The sequence below is a fragment of the Daucus carota genome, chromosome 4, assembly GCF_001625215.2.
Source record: "Daucus carota subsp. sativus chromosome 4, DH1 v3.0, whole genome shotgun sequence".
In the NCBI taxonomy this organism is placed as follows: Eukaryota; Viridiplantae; Streptophyta; class Magnoliopsida; order Apiales; family Apiaceae; genus Daucus; species Daucus carota.
This window is the reverse complement of record NC_030384.2, coordinates 18,022,803-18,039,731: the sequence shown is the minus strand read 5'-3', so window position 1 is coordinate 18,039,731 and position 16,929 is coordinate 18,022,803. Positions and strand designations below refer to the sequence as shown.

The following is a 16,929-nucleotide window of genomic DNA, read 5'->3' as shown; positions in this document are numbered from 1 at the left end:
TTGTCATGCATTTCTTGTTTAAGTTTTAATTCAAAACTATCTTTATAATTTACACTATTCTTGTCCTGTATTTCTAGTAATGTAATATTAATAATTTGTCCCGCATATTTGTGATATATGTAAGTGTTATTTTGTTTTGCAACAAATTCAATTCATTGCAGGACAATGACGATGAGTTCAATGGCTATCATAGCAATGTCCAACTACATCTTTGTTTTGTATGCAATTATCATTTTTATTTGTTAGGATTTCTGTGATTGAACCCCAATATTATGGAATTATTATTTTATATTATGCAAGATTTAAAAGTACTGCTTGTTGTTGACAGATTTAGAAGTGCAGGACAGGATAAGGGGGAGAAAACGAAGGTGCATGACAAATATCTGCAGCCCTTGGATGTGTAAGAAATGGATGGTTGTGATTAAGTCTCTGAAGCCTCCACAAAATGCAGTCTCCATAGAACTTTTCTCTATATAAGTAACTAGGTGAAAAAACCGCGCTTCGCGCGGTATGTGAATATTTTTAGAATAATACCAACCTATCGTGATCGCGAACACATTTTTTGAATAACACCAACCTATCATGATTTATTTAATTTTTAGACAGCGGATGCAACATCTTTATCGAATATCAGTCAATTATTTAGCTTAGTACAACTATTTTTGAATAAGATTTTCATTCTCGTGGCAGGTCTCAGATTTTGAGAGTAAATTATTTTTAGATATATAGACATCCTTTGGAGCGAAGAGGTTGAAGCTAAGTAGTACTGCCACCAAGATGTAAACTCGCAGACCATGCCCCTACCCTTAAAGTAGACAGGCTGTTTCCATGAAGACCCCCGGCTTAGTGCACAATTAAATAAAATTGTGTGTGATATAATAGTAATATAAAACCTTAGCCCATGGCCTTCTTCACATGGGACTTACCTAAACAGTTCTATTTGTCGATGATGGGTGATAATGATCTGAAATGGGGTATCAAACTGAACAGCCATTGCATACTTTCTTGAATTAACTTGATTCCTTCTTTTGTAATCCATCCATGTCGATTCTCCTTTATCCACGCTGCCAAAGCAACAACCGTAAATACATTAACCGCCACCAATCTAACGGAGCCTATTTCTTTCCTTCCCCCACCCCATGTAATATCATCGTAGACTATGTTGACACGAATTCAGACACCCTCACCACAAGAATACGGTTGCCACGCCAAAATGCTTTAGAAACCGCGTGAAACCTTGTCAAATCCTTACACGAACCAACATCCGATGATCCATTGATATGCATTGTTGAGTAAATCTGAAGTAGAAAACATGCATGCCTTTTCTTTCTTTCTATGATGTCCCCCAATTGAATTGATTATGATCTTTCACAATTTGACATTACAAATCTGAATGGTTTTCTCAATGCCAGTTTCACCAACATATTTGAAAAAAGAATGTGAATCGTAAAGCATAGTAAATGTAGTAAATTTTGAACCATATTGACGCCGAGCAGGTTGCCGAGAATGTGAGACCATCCTGACTGATTACATGGGGTCATATGTGTTTGTAGCGATCAATTTACTTGAAAGATGAAATTGCTAAAGAAGAAAAGAACTAGATAAATATGTGTGACTCCGTTATTTGTCATGATGACGTTGAAAAGCATCAGTATGTAACTAAACTCCACAAATTTCCAAAACATATGATTACATGCGCCGCACAAAACCGAAGAAAAGATGAATGAAATCTTGCAGATTGGGAGAGAAAAATATGAGAGCGGTTACATATATGTGTGTAGAGACAGTTTATTTTGGTAGATATATATATATATATATATATATATATATATATATATATATATATATATATATATATATATATACAGAGCGAGTTGGGTTCAATGAAGACCCAATATTTCGGAGTCCGTAGAGACTTGTCCAGCATTTCTAGTAATATTCTTGTCCTGCATATCTAGTAAACAACAATTGCAGAATATTGTAGTTTGTAGAATAGATTCTTGAGATACAATGGCTTCAGTTACTGCAAGATCATCGGCATGAATTTTAGTTTTAATTCAAAACTATCTTTATAATTTACACTATTCTTGTCCTGCATTTCTAGTACGTAATATTAATAATTTGTCCCGCATATTTGTGATAAATCTAAGTGTTATTTTGTCTTGCAACAAATTCAATTCGTTGTAGGACAATGCGGATGAGTTCAGTACCAATCATAGCAATGTCCAACTACATTTTTGTTTTGCATGCAATTATTATTTTTATTTGTTAGGATTTCGGTGATTGAACGCCAATAATATGGAATTATTATTTTTATCGTTAGGATTTTACCGATTTAGAAGTGCAGGACAGGATAGGGAGAGAAAACGAATGTGCAGGACAAATATCTGCAGCCCTTGGATGTATAAAAAATGGATGGTTGTGATTAAGTCTCTAAAGCCTCCACAAAAATCAGTCTCCATAGAACTCTTCTCTCTCTCTCTCTCCCTCTCTCTCTCTATATATATATATATATAGCCGATGTCATGCCTACTTGTCTGTTGTTACCTGTTAGCACATGACTGCATACAGTATTCTTGAGTCCAGAACTACATCCCGACTTTCTGATCGCATGTGCAGCAGCCCTAACATTGAACACAATGTTATATCTCTTAATATAAATATTGCTATTGAGGTTGTTTGCCAACTACCGAGTTCTCAGATATTTATATCTTTAGCAATATGACAAAACAGTATGCAAAAGAGGCAAAATCGAAGATTTAAAAAGGAAAAAAAATGTTAGTGATATTGTACAGAGAAACATCTTGTAGCCATTTATCTATTTCACCCAGGTTGCTATATAGAAAGCTTCGACGATAAAAGTAAGACAGTTTTTTGGGAAATTTTGGAGCTAGGATGTACGTTATTTTCCTCTAACTGTCCACCTATTCTAGGTTATGTGCCTCTCATCTTTGGTCATGCCTGGTTCATATGGATTAATCATTGGAGCAACCATGAATGGACCTTCATATTTGGTTAAAGATGATCAGGAATTCTTCAACATATGAGTATTACAATTTCTCCTTTTAAAATATCACTAAACTAGGGATCATATACACCAAACAGTAGCTGCCAATGAATAGTTCCACTCTTGACATAATCAGAATTCATCAATAGTCAGAGGCAACATGATGATGTATACAACCTAATCATATAATACAAGGAAGTCACTGGGGATAATAAGAGTTTATATGAATGAGCGTCATGATACAACATAATAAGAGTCTAGAAAATAGAAATCATGGATTTACCAAAATATACAACAAAAGTCACCGGTGTCTTTGTTATGTATGATCTTATGGAAATTCATTTAGCACATGTTTGCAACGCAGAACTGTAAAATGTAGTGACCTGTTTTAGAACAACATCTAGCCTGTTGTGTCTTCCACCTCAAGTCCAAGTACGCTTATGTGCTCGTCTGAGTATTAAATATTGGAGAAATAAGTTATCTGAAGGTAATGTAGGGGAAAAACATATGCATTCTTTAAATACAATGGGAATAAACCAAGGCTGAATAAATTTCCATACTTAATAATCATTTTTGTGACAACAAAAAATGTAGCAGCAATATGAAGCACATAGTCTCTTGAAAATTCTGTAAACAGCCTTTGGCCTGGACCGGTGGGACTAAAGTTTAAAAGAGACTAACAAATAATCTACACATAACATCCATGGTTTGCCTCAAACCAAGCTAAGAATTTGTTCATTTAGTTATGTTTTTTTTGTTACAACATTAAATTTTTTTGGATCAACAGGGATCAAGCAAATCACGAAATGTGTCAAGCAGGTCAATTTATTTATCAGATAATATGAGGACTTACTAACCAGTGAAAATTCTAACATCCCTTTTTCAGTAGCCTACCCCAACAACTTCAACCTCACCAAAACCACAGAAGCAACCCACAATGTTTGCAAAAATAAAAGACCAGAACCATTTTTCTTTCAACCCTGAAGATTTTACCATATATGTTTTCACCAAGCTTTGAGAAAATACCTGAGAGAGTAGTCACGTCATCGGCACGACCCCGAAGCGTCGTTTGATTCACAAACTGGAAACCATACCTTGGAATACACGCACCATCCTCACCCAGCGGCCGAACTTCAGTTGCTGCCTGGAAAAGTAGCCTCAAACTACTTGCAAGAGGTCGGTATGGGTAAATGTTTGTTGAAACCTTAACATTCCTGAGTTCATAAATCAGGCCCTCAGTCAATCGGTGCTTGAATCGAGGCACCTAATGCTTGCGCACAGCATCATGCATAAGGTTCTCCTAATACAAACATGATTTTGCACAAATGGAATTAAAAATTTACAAACACTGAAACTGGGGACTGAAATTTTGAACACCTTTTCATCGATCAGTATCATATCCATGCTTATCAAACCGCCATCCTTTGTACTGATAGACTCTCACATCCTGCAAACGCGCACTCTATAATCCAATCTTCCTCATTGCCCCTCAAGTCGGAAAGATAAACAAATGCCATATCTGCACCAATTCATAATAAGCCATTAGATGCCTTAAAATCCCTCAGGAAAAGATTATGAACACAGCTAATTCTTAAGAAACACATAAATAATTATCAGCTACATTTGTCACCAACACACAAATTTCCAGGTCTCAAAAACCCACACATGAAAATCACCAACAAACTACAATTACTCGCAGACATAAATTTCAAGTTTACATATCATATCAGTACATAACATCAAATAAAAACATCTATACATCTATACACACAAATAAAATGGACTAAACACAACAATAGAAGTATAAGCGGGCCTTTTTCAATGAACTCCCTTAGCAAAATTATTCTGTGATGCCGAGCCATTGCTAATTACCTGACTACTTATAGGCTAATGCGTGAGCAGGCGATGGGATGTCGGTTACAAAAGCCCATCACGACCTCTGAACTTCTAGCGGATAATTGCTCCGAGGAAGGTGGGAAGGCGTGCAACTTTAACACTGACATAGAGCACACACCTTCAATGCATGTATATATATATGATAGAATATATTTTTATATATATTCTATATGATTTTATTCTCATATTTCTTTATATTTTGCGCTGAATAGGATTTTTATTTATAGATTTTAATGTTTTAACGTAGGAAATAAAGAATTTCTAAGTTGAGAAGGATTTGAGCAAAAAGATCTATTTTTGGAGCTAAATTCTATGAAAAATCGGATTTGTTGGGCTCTACCCGGGATCTGCACTGTTCGGGCCATATCTTGAGTTCTAGATGTCGGATGTGGATAATCTTACAGCCCACGCGAAGCTTGGAAAATTTTCTTTAATTCAGAGATAGCCCAAGAAGCCAAATCCAACTGGAACAGCCTGGAAACTTTGAGGAAAAGATAGCTATGAATTTTGAAGACGAATCCTACTTTGCTTTGGAGTTCTATTTTAGATATTGATTCTAAAACATTAAAAATATTATAATTATTATAGGAATAGAAAAAATATATTATTTTAGTTTTTATTATTAGTTTGGGGAGAAAAGGAGATATGGACATTAGTTTGGTTTTCATCTTCATCTTCTTCCTCCCGTAGACACTGCAACCTTTTTGTTTAGTTGGGATATTAAGTTCCTCATTAAAACAAGTTTAAGGTATTTTTATATATTCTCTCTACATGTCTTTGATAATTGTTTATACTTTTTTTATTCTTAGCATGAGTGAGTAATTCTTTTCTAGGGCGCAAGGAAAAGCCATGTTTACACCATAGTATTGGCATGATGTTCACAATAGTTTGATTGATTACAAGTAATTCTAGTCGATATGTTTTAATGCTTAATTTCTGTAATTGGCCAATATTATTGATTAAGTGTATGCGAATAAGGGTAATAAATCGAGAGATAAAATACCCATTAGAGGCACACATACGATTAGCCGAATGAATGTGAATGCGAGAGCATCATTGGAATTCTGAGAAAGTTAATACTCGAGAGAGATAAGCTCATGTTCTAGTTACTTGATCAATTTAATTACTAAGAGTTATTAATTGTGTCATCATGTTTCGAGAGTGTTAGTACTCGAGAGAGACTGACATACTCTAGCTACTTGACCACTTTTATTATCTCAGTTTAGAAGCCATTTTGGTATAAGCATGGTGAATCTGATTGCACTAGACCTTTAGTTAATTGATTTCAAAGCACCTTTATTTGCATAGTTTAGTTATTGAAAATCTTCAAAACTCATCTTTCTTATTCCGGAAGTAGTTTGCAATAATTAGATTGAATTTCTTGAAACTTGTCTCCCTATGGATACGTTCATGTACTTGATAGTCTCTGCTAATAACCGACATCGTGCACTTGCGGATATTAATTTAAAACGCATCAAGTTTTTGGCGCCGCTGCCGGGGAGACGACTAGTTTTCTATAGATTTTAGTTTGATTATTTAGATTGTTTCCACCGTCTCATTGGACCTTTAGTTCCAATTGAGACTCTTTTTACTGTTTTCCTTGTTTAGTTGTTCATGCCCAGGTCTACAGGAGACGCAGAATCAACTCCTCTTGATCCTGATTTTGACACCACTTTACAACAATACCTTGATCGACAAAAGAAGGGAAACAACAGTCAAAGATTAAAATGGGTGATCTTCCTATTATATCTTTGAAAAATTATTCACAGCCCTCTCCGAGTGGTGTGCCTACTGGCCTTGCTATGCCAGATATTCCAGCAGCAAAATTTGAGATCAAACCGGCGTTGCTCACTATGATCCAACAGAATCAGTTTGTTGGTCTTCCTACTGAAGATCCAACACTTCATCTGCAAAGGTTTCAAGAGCTCTGCTCTACTATCAAGTTTCGTGGAGTCACTGCAGATCAAGTGAAAGTTATGTTGTTTGGGTTTCTCTTCGTGATAAAGCTCAGAAGTGGTTGAATGATATTAATGTGACCGAGTGGGATGCAATTGCTCAAGCCTTTCTCACTGAGTATTTCCCTTTCAACAAAACTAATGATTTGGTCGACAAGTTGACCACTTTCAAACATGAATATGATTAAACTCCTAAGGATGCATGGGACAAATTCAAAGATATTCAACGCTCTTGTCCTCATCATGGTCTTGAATAATGGTTTCTTCTCAAGCGCTTCTTTTACGGTCCTGACTTTGAAATGAAGAGCACGGTAGATAATGCTGTAGGTGGTGTTTTTCTAGACAAAGGAGTTGATGATGGTTATGCTTTTCTTGCGAATCACTTCAATAACCCAAGAGCACCTAAGAAAGGGGGTAAACTTAAAGTTGATGCTTATTCTTTTATCATCTCAACTTGCTACATTGACTCAGGAGATCCATTCATTAAAGACTTCGCAATCGGCAGCTACTCCTCCTATGAGTATTAATGCATTGTCATCTATGTCTCCTATCAACAATAGTTTTTGTGAAGTATGCGGAATCCAAGGCCACATGGGTAACGAATGTTCCTACAATGTTCAGAATTCATAAAATTTTCAGATGGAGCACGCAAATGCTTTTCAACAAAGACAACAGTACAATCCCTACTCCAAAACCTACAATTCAGGATGGAAAGATCATCTAAACTTCTCATACAAGAATAATAATGCTCAGAATCTCCCTTCTAATCAGCCGCAGCAATATCAACAATCATATCAACAGGCTCCGCAACAACAATACAGGCCTACTCAGGGACCTACAAATCCCCCTGGATTTCAGAAACCCCCTCAGCAACAAATTCCTCAAGCTACACAGCCTGATCAAACGAATGATATGATGAAGATACTAATGCAAATGCAAAAAGGTCAAGAAGAAAACATGTGACAAATGCAGGTAAACATGAGGGAGATTAAGGAGTTGAGGACCCATAACAAGATGATGGAGACTCAGATTGCTCAAATTGGCTAGCTCTTCAAGTACAAGGCAACCTAGTTCTTTACCATCTCAACCAACTCATACCAAGGAGAACGTGAATGCTATTGTTCTTAGAAGTGGTCGCACATATGAAGGTCCCCCCTACTGAAGATGTTTCTACTGAGAAAGAAAAGAAAAGCATTAAAGATGACAAGGAGGATGAAGTTGTTGATCAGAAAGATAATGGTGGAACTGAAAGAAGCAAGAAAATTGATAAAGAGAAGATTAGTAGTGCTCCTCCACCATTCGAGCCTAAGCTACCATTCCCTAGAAGGATGAACAAAGAATCCCTTTCCTGACTGCCCCATTTCCTGTTCCGTTTTTCCAATCCACCCAACTCCATTCAATTTATCCCAAACTACCTACCTTTTGCATCTTCCACAATAATTAAATGGTTAAATGGACCCCAATCACAAGTTGTACAGACAAAAGTGATGAATCAAAAAAATTTACACACATACATTTTACATATAGGTCACCTAGGTTTTTCTATTTTTATTAAATCGATTCTACTTTTACTTAATTGATTATAATAATTATATATTATTAAATAATATTTATTTGAACATGTAAATAAATGAAAATCCAATATTAAACTTAATTATCCAATAATTATAAATATTACATGATAGCAACTTTTAGGTAAAATTAAACTTAACAATTAAAATACAACAACATAATTATTCTAAAATTATTTTCCATGTTGTGGGCAACGGCGACTGCGTCTAGTGGGACCTTTTTGATCGCATCTCCAACAAGTTTTAATCATTTGGGAGTTATCCATTTCTGTTCGAATACGTTGACTTTGATCTCTCTGTCCACGTTTCTTCATCCTCTTTCTCAGATTTTCGTCAGCATTAACAGTACCATACAGCTCCCAGTTGTATGCTAGTGGAAACGTCCAATACGCTTGATTTGCCATTGGATAAAATTTGTACTTCCACATTTCATACAATATTGTCAGGTTGTAATAACCTTCGATGTATTGCTTCCAATCAAGATTACATACCAAACAAGCAGCAACTATATGTGTGCATGGAGAGTGATACCGACCCCAATTTCCACAAGAACAGAAACCATGAAACAAATTTAGTGTATGTTTGTTTCCACATTTCCAATATCCATTCGTTGTTCGATAACATGCAGTGATAACCTCAAAGACCCCTCTTTGTTCATTATATGGGACAACATTGTGGGTTGAAGCCTTCTCTAATATTTTTTCAAACAGCTCCCTCGATTTTTTACAACATGTATGTCCATTCTGTAGGTCATTCAATTTTTCAGTGCGCCTTTCTACAACCAACTTCAAAGAACGATAATATATATAATCAATCATTGATGTGACCGAAAGAAAACAAGCTGATCTTAAGAGTCCGTTGAAACTTTCAATCATATTTGTAGTCGCCTGACCATAGCGATATCCTCCATCATTAGACATAGTCAACATCTCCAATGGAATATTTCGTAACCATTTCTCAGCATCAGGATTAAACTCTTTTATCTTGTTCATAGCTGCTTCAAATTTTCTTAATTGAGAAGTGTTTCCAGCCAACCAACATAGCATCTTCAAATGAGAACCAGGAAAATGTGAACTTAAATTTCTACGAACATGTAAAAGACAAAATCTGTGTAAACCCATATCACCGGTGAATCCACTTTGTTCCATTTTCATTGCTTCAATAATTCCAGCATGACGATCTGAAATTATGCATATACCTTTTCTATTTCGACACACATATATTCGAAGGTGGTATAAGAACCAAGACTAGTTGATTGTCGTTTCTTCATCAACTAGAGCATAAGCAAGTGGGTACTGTTGATTATTTGAATCAAATCCCATAGCAATCAACAACTTTCCATTGTATCTTCCTTTTAAAAATGTACCATCAATGCTTAAAACTGGTCGAGCATGTTGCCACCCATCTATCATGGGTTTAAATGCCCACCACACACGCTTACACACTGATGTGTTATGATTTAGAACATCAGCTTCAATTAATGTAACCGTACCTGGATTATAATGCATCAAAGCACTAAAAAATCTAGGAAGTTTAGAATAAGAAGTTATCCAATCTCCATACACATCTGATATTGCCTTTTGCTTGCCAATCCATGCCTTCTTGTAACTAACATGATATTGGTACGTAGATACGATTTGATTCATGATATTATGCACTTTTAAGTATGGACTCTCCGTGATCTAAAATAAAAAAATAATGAGATAATTAGTAGCAATCCAAGAGATGTGTGTGTGTGCGCGTGTGTTAAATCTGACTATGAAAGAATGAATTTTTGTTCTTACTTGTTGTTTTAAAACACTAGCGATTAAGATTGAGCTCAGTTTCTTATGAGCCCGTTGAAGTGTTCTCAAAAGACATGTATGTTCGGCAGACATTTTTGTTATTTCAAAATAACCACTTGCCTTTCATTTTACAACGCGAATTTTCCATTGACATTCGTCGACGACACATTTTGCCTTATATCGTGTTGTATCGCTCTTGTAAACACGATAGTTTCTAGAATTTTTTATATGACTCGTCTGTATTGCATTTATAGCAGTTTGCTTATCTACAAAACATTGACCAACAAACAAGTCATCAGTAAGAGGGTTTAAGTTAGAAGAAGCACCTGAACTATTAGCAAACTTGTTAGAACTGGTTTATTCTGTAAACCATGGTGCAGTAGGCACATATTCTTCCTCTTCTTCATCATTATCAGTATTTGTCGAATCAAAATCACCATCATCGTCAATATCCTAATAATCTGTTTCAATTTCTGAATCATGTAAAGGACTAAAATCATTGTCTCTACTCAAATTATAGATAAGATTCGATCTCATTATATGATCATTGATAAAATTCTCCATCTGCAATATAGTAAGATAATTAGTAATAACACACTAAAATATATGAATTCAAAAAATGCTAAGAAAAACAAACCTGATCATCGTGGTATATTTCACCTCATATTGCAAATCATATATAGCCGAGCAACTAGATCATAATTAGCAAATTTGACAAGACATAAAGTGTGAATAGTTGAATTGATAAATTAGTCAAACAGTTGAATTGACAATTCAGTATTAAAATTTGAGTAGACAATGCACAGAACACTTAGACATTATTTTCAAAAAGTTGGATATTGTACAGTATATATTATTTTGTAAATAGTTGATTTGATAACTCATAAAAAGTATTTAAATTATTTACTATATTAATTTATAAATATAAATTGGCCATGTTGTTATTATTTATAAAGTATTTATTAATATATAATTTATAATACTTCTAGTGATATAAATATATAAAAATTGAAACATAAATTAGAAAATAAATATTAAAAAATGAAATGATTGAAATTGTTATGATATTTTATGAGTTTTAAAAAATAATTTGGAAACCCACCAAAGATGCTCTAAACCGGCTGATAAAATAAAAATAATCCAGTGTGTTAATAAATAGCTGAACGAATTGTTCATACTTTATATATTAAAAGTTACGGGTAACCATACGCTCGAAATGGAATTTAAATTGTTTAAACTCCAGTGGCTTAGTTGCATTTTTGTCCGGACATATATGTACCAACACAGCATGTTTAATGTATAGAATAGTTTGTGGGCCAGGTTTTCTAAACAATTTCAAGCATACAGTGCAAAAGGTGGGTAGTTAAGGAAAGATTGAATAAATGTGGGTAGAGTGGGAAACGTGAACAACAACATGGGTACTCAGAGAAAGGATTCGATTAACAAAAACAAAGGTAGATCAGTAGTTTGGTAAGTTTATGACCCTTGTCAAAAATCTGGAGGTAATTGTTCCTTTTACTGACTTGATTTCTCAAGTTCCTTCATACGCAAAGTTTTTAAAGGATATTCTTACAAAGAAGCGATCTTTCGGTCAGGTGGAAACAGTTGCTTTTACTGAAGAATGCAGTGCTATTTTACAAAATAAGTCTGCACCTAAACTTAAAGATCCCAGAAGTTTTTCAATCCCATGTCATTAATTTAGGTGCATTGTTTATTGACAAATCTTTATGTGACCTAGGCGCTAGCGTCTCTGTCATGCCTCTATTTATTTTTAAAAAGTTAAACATGGGAGAGCTAAAATGCACACAAATGACATTACAAATGGCAGTGCGCTCTATACAATATCCCTTGGGTATTTTAGAGGATGTGCCTGTAAAGGATGGAAAATTTTATATCCCTGTGGACTTTGTGGTATTGGATATGAAAGAGGATAGTCAAATACCTATTATCTTGGGTAGACTATTCCTTTGTACAGCAGGTGCTGTAATTGATGTTAAAAATGGGACTCTATCTTTGAGCATTGGTGATCATACAATTTCTTTTACTCTAACCTCTGCTCTTAAGTCCCCTTTGTTGGAGAATACTTGTTGAAGGATTGATGTCATAGATGAAATTGTCGAGGATGAGCTACCACAGGTTTTATTGAATGATCCCTTAGAAGCAGTTCTTATGCTTGAAGCTTCAGAAGGAGAAGGACATGCCGAAATTGATGCATTAATTCTTGAGTTGGATGGTAAGGTCGATCTGAGAAATTGTGAGGTAACAAACTCTATTACTTCTTGTGATAAATCTCATGTGAAGAAACGAGAGCTAAAACCTCTACCACCTAATCTTAAGTATGTGTTTCTTGATGATGATGAGTCTTATCTTGTGATTATTAGTTCAAGACTTGATGATAATCAAATTTTTAAGCTGCTCACTATGTTGTGTATGCATAAAAAAGCTACTGGGTATAGTATTGCTGATCTTAAAGGGATTAGCCCAAACTTTTGCATGCAGAGGATAAATCTTGATGATGATCATAAGCCTTGCATTCAGGGACAACGTCGCTTGAACTCCAACATGCAAAAAGTAGTTAAAAAGGAAGTGATAAAACTACTTGATGCGGGCATCATCTACCCAATTTCTGATTCTAAATGGGTAAAGCCCGGTTCAAGTAGTTCCTAAAAAAGGAGGGACCACGGTAATTAGGAATGATAAAGATGAACTGATTCCCACTAGAGTTGTCATGGATGGGCGAATGTGTATTGACTATCGCAGGTCGAACACCGCCACTAAAAGAGATCATTATCCTCTCCCATTCATTGATCAAATGCTTGAAAGCCTTGCAAAATGTAAATTCTTTTGTTATTTGGACGGGTATTCAGGGTTCTTTCAGATACCTATACACCCCAATGACCAAGAAAAGACAACATTCACATGTCCATACGGTACCTTTGCTTATCGTAGACTACCTTTTGGACTGTGTAATGCACCTGCTACTTTTCAGCGTTGCATGACATCTATATTTTCTGATTTCATCGAGTCGTTATGGAAGTTTTCATGGATGATTTCAGTGTTTATGGTCCTGATTTTGATGTGTGTTTGCATAATCTTTTTAAGGTGTTTAAACGATGTGAAGAGGTTAATTTGGTTTTAAATTGGGGAAAAGTGCCATTTCATGGTCAAAGAAGGAGTGGTACTTGGTCATCTTATTTCTGAGCGTGGCATCCAAGTTGACAAACCAAAAATTGAGGTGATCGAGAAACTTCCTCCCCCTGTTGATGTCAAGGGCGTCAGAAGTTTCTTGGGTCATGTGGGGTTTTATCGGCGTTTTATTAAAGATTTTTCAAAAATTGCAAAACCCCTCACTCAATTGTTGCTTAAAGATGCCATTTTTGTGTTTATAGATTCTTGTTTGGAATCCTTCTACAGGATCAAGAATGCTTTGAAAACTGCACCTATCATACAACCTCCAGATTAGATTCTCCCATTTGAAATTATGTGTGATGCAAGTAATTATGCTGTTGGAAAGAAGAGATAAGGTATTACTTGCAATCTACTATGCAAGTAAAACCTTGGATGAAGCTCAAGTGAATTATGCCACTATAGAGAAAGAACTTCTAGCTGTGGTTTATGCCTTAGATAAGTTTAGAACTTATCTCATTGGCTCTAAAGTCATTGTTCAAACTGATCATTTTGCGCTGAAATATCTTTTGGCTAAGAAAGAAGAAAAACCGAGGCTCATTAGATGGATTCTACTCCTCTAAGAATTTGACTTGGAAATCAAGGACAAGAAAGGTGCTGAGAATGTGGTTTCCAATCACCTCTCACGATTGCACTTCAAATCCAATGTTTCTTCTAACACTCCCCTCGATGATTCTTTTCCAGACGATCACTTATTTGCTATCACTACAGAAACTCCATGGTATGCGGACTTCGCTAATTTTTGTATGAGTGGCTCTCACCCTCCAGACTTGACCTATCAACAGCAAAAGAAGTTTTACCATGATGTTAAACAATATTTTTGGGATGACCCTTTTCTGTATCGAAATTGTGCTGATGGAATCTTTCGTAGATGTATCCCAGAATCTGAAGTAAATGACATTCTCCAACATTGTCATTCTTTAGCATGTGGAGGCCATCATGGTCCATCTAAAACTACTGCTAAGGTACTTCAATTAGGTTTCTTTTGGCCCTCTCTATTTAAAGATGCTCGTGCCTTTTGTGTTGCTTGTGAGAACAGGGAATATATCTAAACATCAAGAGACGCCACAAACCGGTATTTTGGAGGTTGAGTTATTTGATGTATGGGGCATTGACTTTATGGGACTTTTCCCAACTTCTTGTGGAAATAAATACATCCTAGTTGCAGTTGACTATGTATCTAAGTGGGTAGAGGCTATTGCATCACCAACCAATGATTCCAAGGTTGTTATGAAACTTTTCAAAAAGATTATCTTCCCACGTTTTGGAGCCCCAAGGGTTGTGATTAGTGATTGTGGTTCTCATTTTCACCAGCGACAATTTCAAACTCTATTGAAGCAATATGGTGTTACTCACAAGGTTGGCCTAGCTTATCACACTCAGACAAGTGGCCAAGTGGAAGTCTCAAATCGTCAAATAAAAAGTATCTTAAAAAAAGTGGTGGCTAAGTCTCTAAAAGATTGGAGCTTGAAGCTAAATGATGCATTGTGGGCTTACAAGACAGTTTATAAAACTCCCATTAGAACTACTCCATATCGGTTGGTCTATGGTAAGTCATGTCATCTTCCAGCTGAACTAGAACATCGTGCCTTTGGGGCTATAAAGGAGCTAAATATGGATCTAAAAGTTGCGGGTGAAGCTAATGGATTAGTAGAGCTTCGTTCTGATGCTTATGAAAATTTTCGGCTTTACAAGGAGAGAACAAAGAGAATGCATGATAATATGATCCATCGTCGAGATATTCAAGTTGGTGACAATGTGCTTTTATTCAATTCGAGACTTCGACTTTTTCCAGGAAAGCTTAAATCTCGATGGTCTGGACCATTCACGGTAACCAAAATCAAATTTCATGGTGCTGTTATGGGACAAGATAGGACGAAGTTAAAGGTCAACGGTCATAGGCTGAAATTATATGTTGATGGTGCATTCTATTGGTGGAATAAAGACCTTCTATATCCCCAACCCCTCTACACACGTCTAAATCAAGATTAGAAGTCAAGCTAATAACTCTAAAAGAGCGATTCTTGGGAGGCAACCCAAGTTCTTAGCAAGTTAGCTATCAAAAATAATAGAGTAATTGACACTTTGCACCCCACAAGTTTAAGCGCTTTTTTGATTTCGTCCCAAACAAAATTTCTTATCAATATGCACCCTAATGTTTAAAAATCGATTCAATATGCACCATTTTGATCTTTTTCCGTCAAATTGTCTGTTACAGTTAACGACTACATGGGTAAAATAGTAATTCTATAGACATCCTTCTACTATATTTCCCATACAAAATTATTATTTTACCCCTGCAGCCGTTAATTTTAATAGTCAACTTGACGGAAAATGGTCAAAAGGGTGCATATTGAAGCATTTTTTAAACACTAGGGTGCATACTGACAATAAATTTTGTTTGGCACCAAATTGAAAAAGCGCTTGAACTTATGGGTGCAAAGTGTTTTTTTTTTTGAAAGAAATGGGTGCAAAATGCTAATTACTCAAAATAAGTAATATATAAAAGAAAAAATTAGATAGAATTTTTGTAGAATTTTTATTTTATTTTCTTTCCATACTCCCAAAACTCTCTAACAATTTTTATGCAGAGCCGGCTCAACCATAAAGCCAATTAAGCGGTGGCTTAGGCCCCCCAACCCTAAAAGGGCCTCATAATTTTTAAAATTTATATATATTTGTTATTTGGATGATAATAATTAAAAACAAATATGTTTTTAAATTTTAAATTAGCTCCAAAAAATGATAATTAGATAACTCAACTGATTTTAATTCTTTTCAGTATTATGTGTATTAACAAAGTACTTAAACTAGATGTAATAAACTTATCATTTAATATAGAGTAAAGTGCATTATGTGTACCTGCACTTTGGGCAAGACACCACTTTCAATACCGTAGTTCTAAAAGCTCCAGTTGAGATACTGTATGTTATAACTCGTTGATGTCAAAAAAACCATGACGTCGTTAACAGAGGTGAGGGCATTTCAGTACTTTCACATCTACAACAACTTTTTCCCTTCTTTTTCAGCTATGTAAGCAAGATGAAGCCATAAATCAGTATCTGTAACACAGCTAACCCTAATTTCTCACACAAATCATACTCCAAAAGCAGGGTTAGCTGTGTTACAGATACTAATTTGGGGCTTCATCTTGCTTAAATAGCTTTAAAAGAAGGGAAAGAGCCGTTGTAGATGTGAAAATACTGAAATACCCTCACCTCTGTTAACGGCGTCATGGTTTTTTTGACGGCAACACACAAACGGAAATGGGTTATAACATACAGTATCTCAACTGGACCTTTTAGAACTACGGTATTGAAAGTGGTGTCTCGCACAAAATGCAGGTACACATAATGCACTTTACTCTTTAATATAAAGTATCTTTTATGTTATAGTACTTTGTTAGTCTTTAATTAGGTAAAATATTACATTAATATAAAAATAATAATATAAAAAGAACAATATATAAAATGATATATATTATGTGTAAAATATAAATTAAATTAATTATTATATGTTATCATACATAA

The 16,929-nt window shown here is 35.2% G+C and overlaps 2 protein-coding genes across 2 annotated transcripts; one reads left to right on the top strand and one right to left on the bottom strand.

The window, feature by feature from the left end:
- Positions 1-8,602: 8,602 nt before the first annotated feature.
- On the bottom strand, positions 8,603-9,577 carry LOC108216941 (uncharacterized). The gene has a single exon (XM_017389801.1). It carries the CDS (start codon positions 9,575-9,577, stop codon positions 8,603-8,605), a length of 975 nt encoding a protein of 324 aa, XP_017245290.1.
- Positions 9,578-14,404: 4,827 nt separating this feature from the next.
- LOC108216940 (uncharacterized) lies at positions 14,405-15,391 on the top strand. Its single transcript, XM_017389800.1, has one exon. It carries the CDS (start codon positions 14,405-14,407, stop codon positions 15,389-15,391), a length of 987 nt encoding a protein of 328 aa, XP_017245289.1.
- The last annotated feature ends 1,538 nt before the right edge of the window (positions 15,392-16,929 follow it).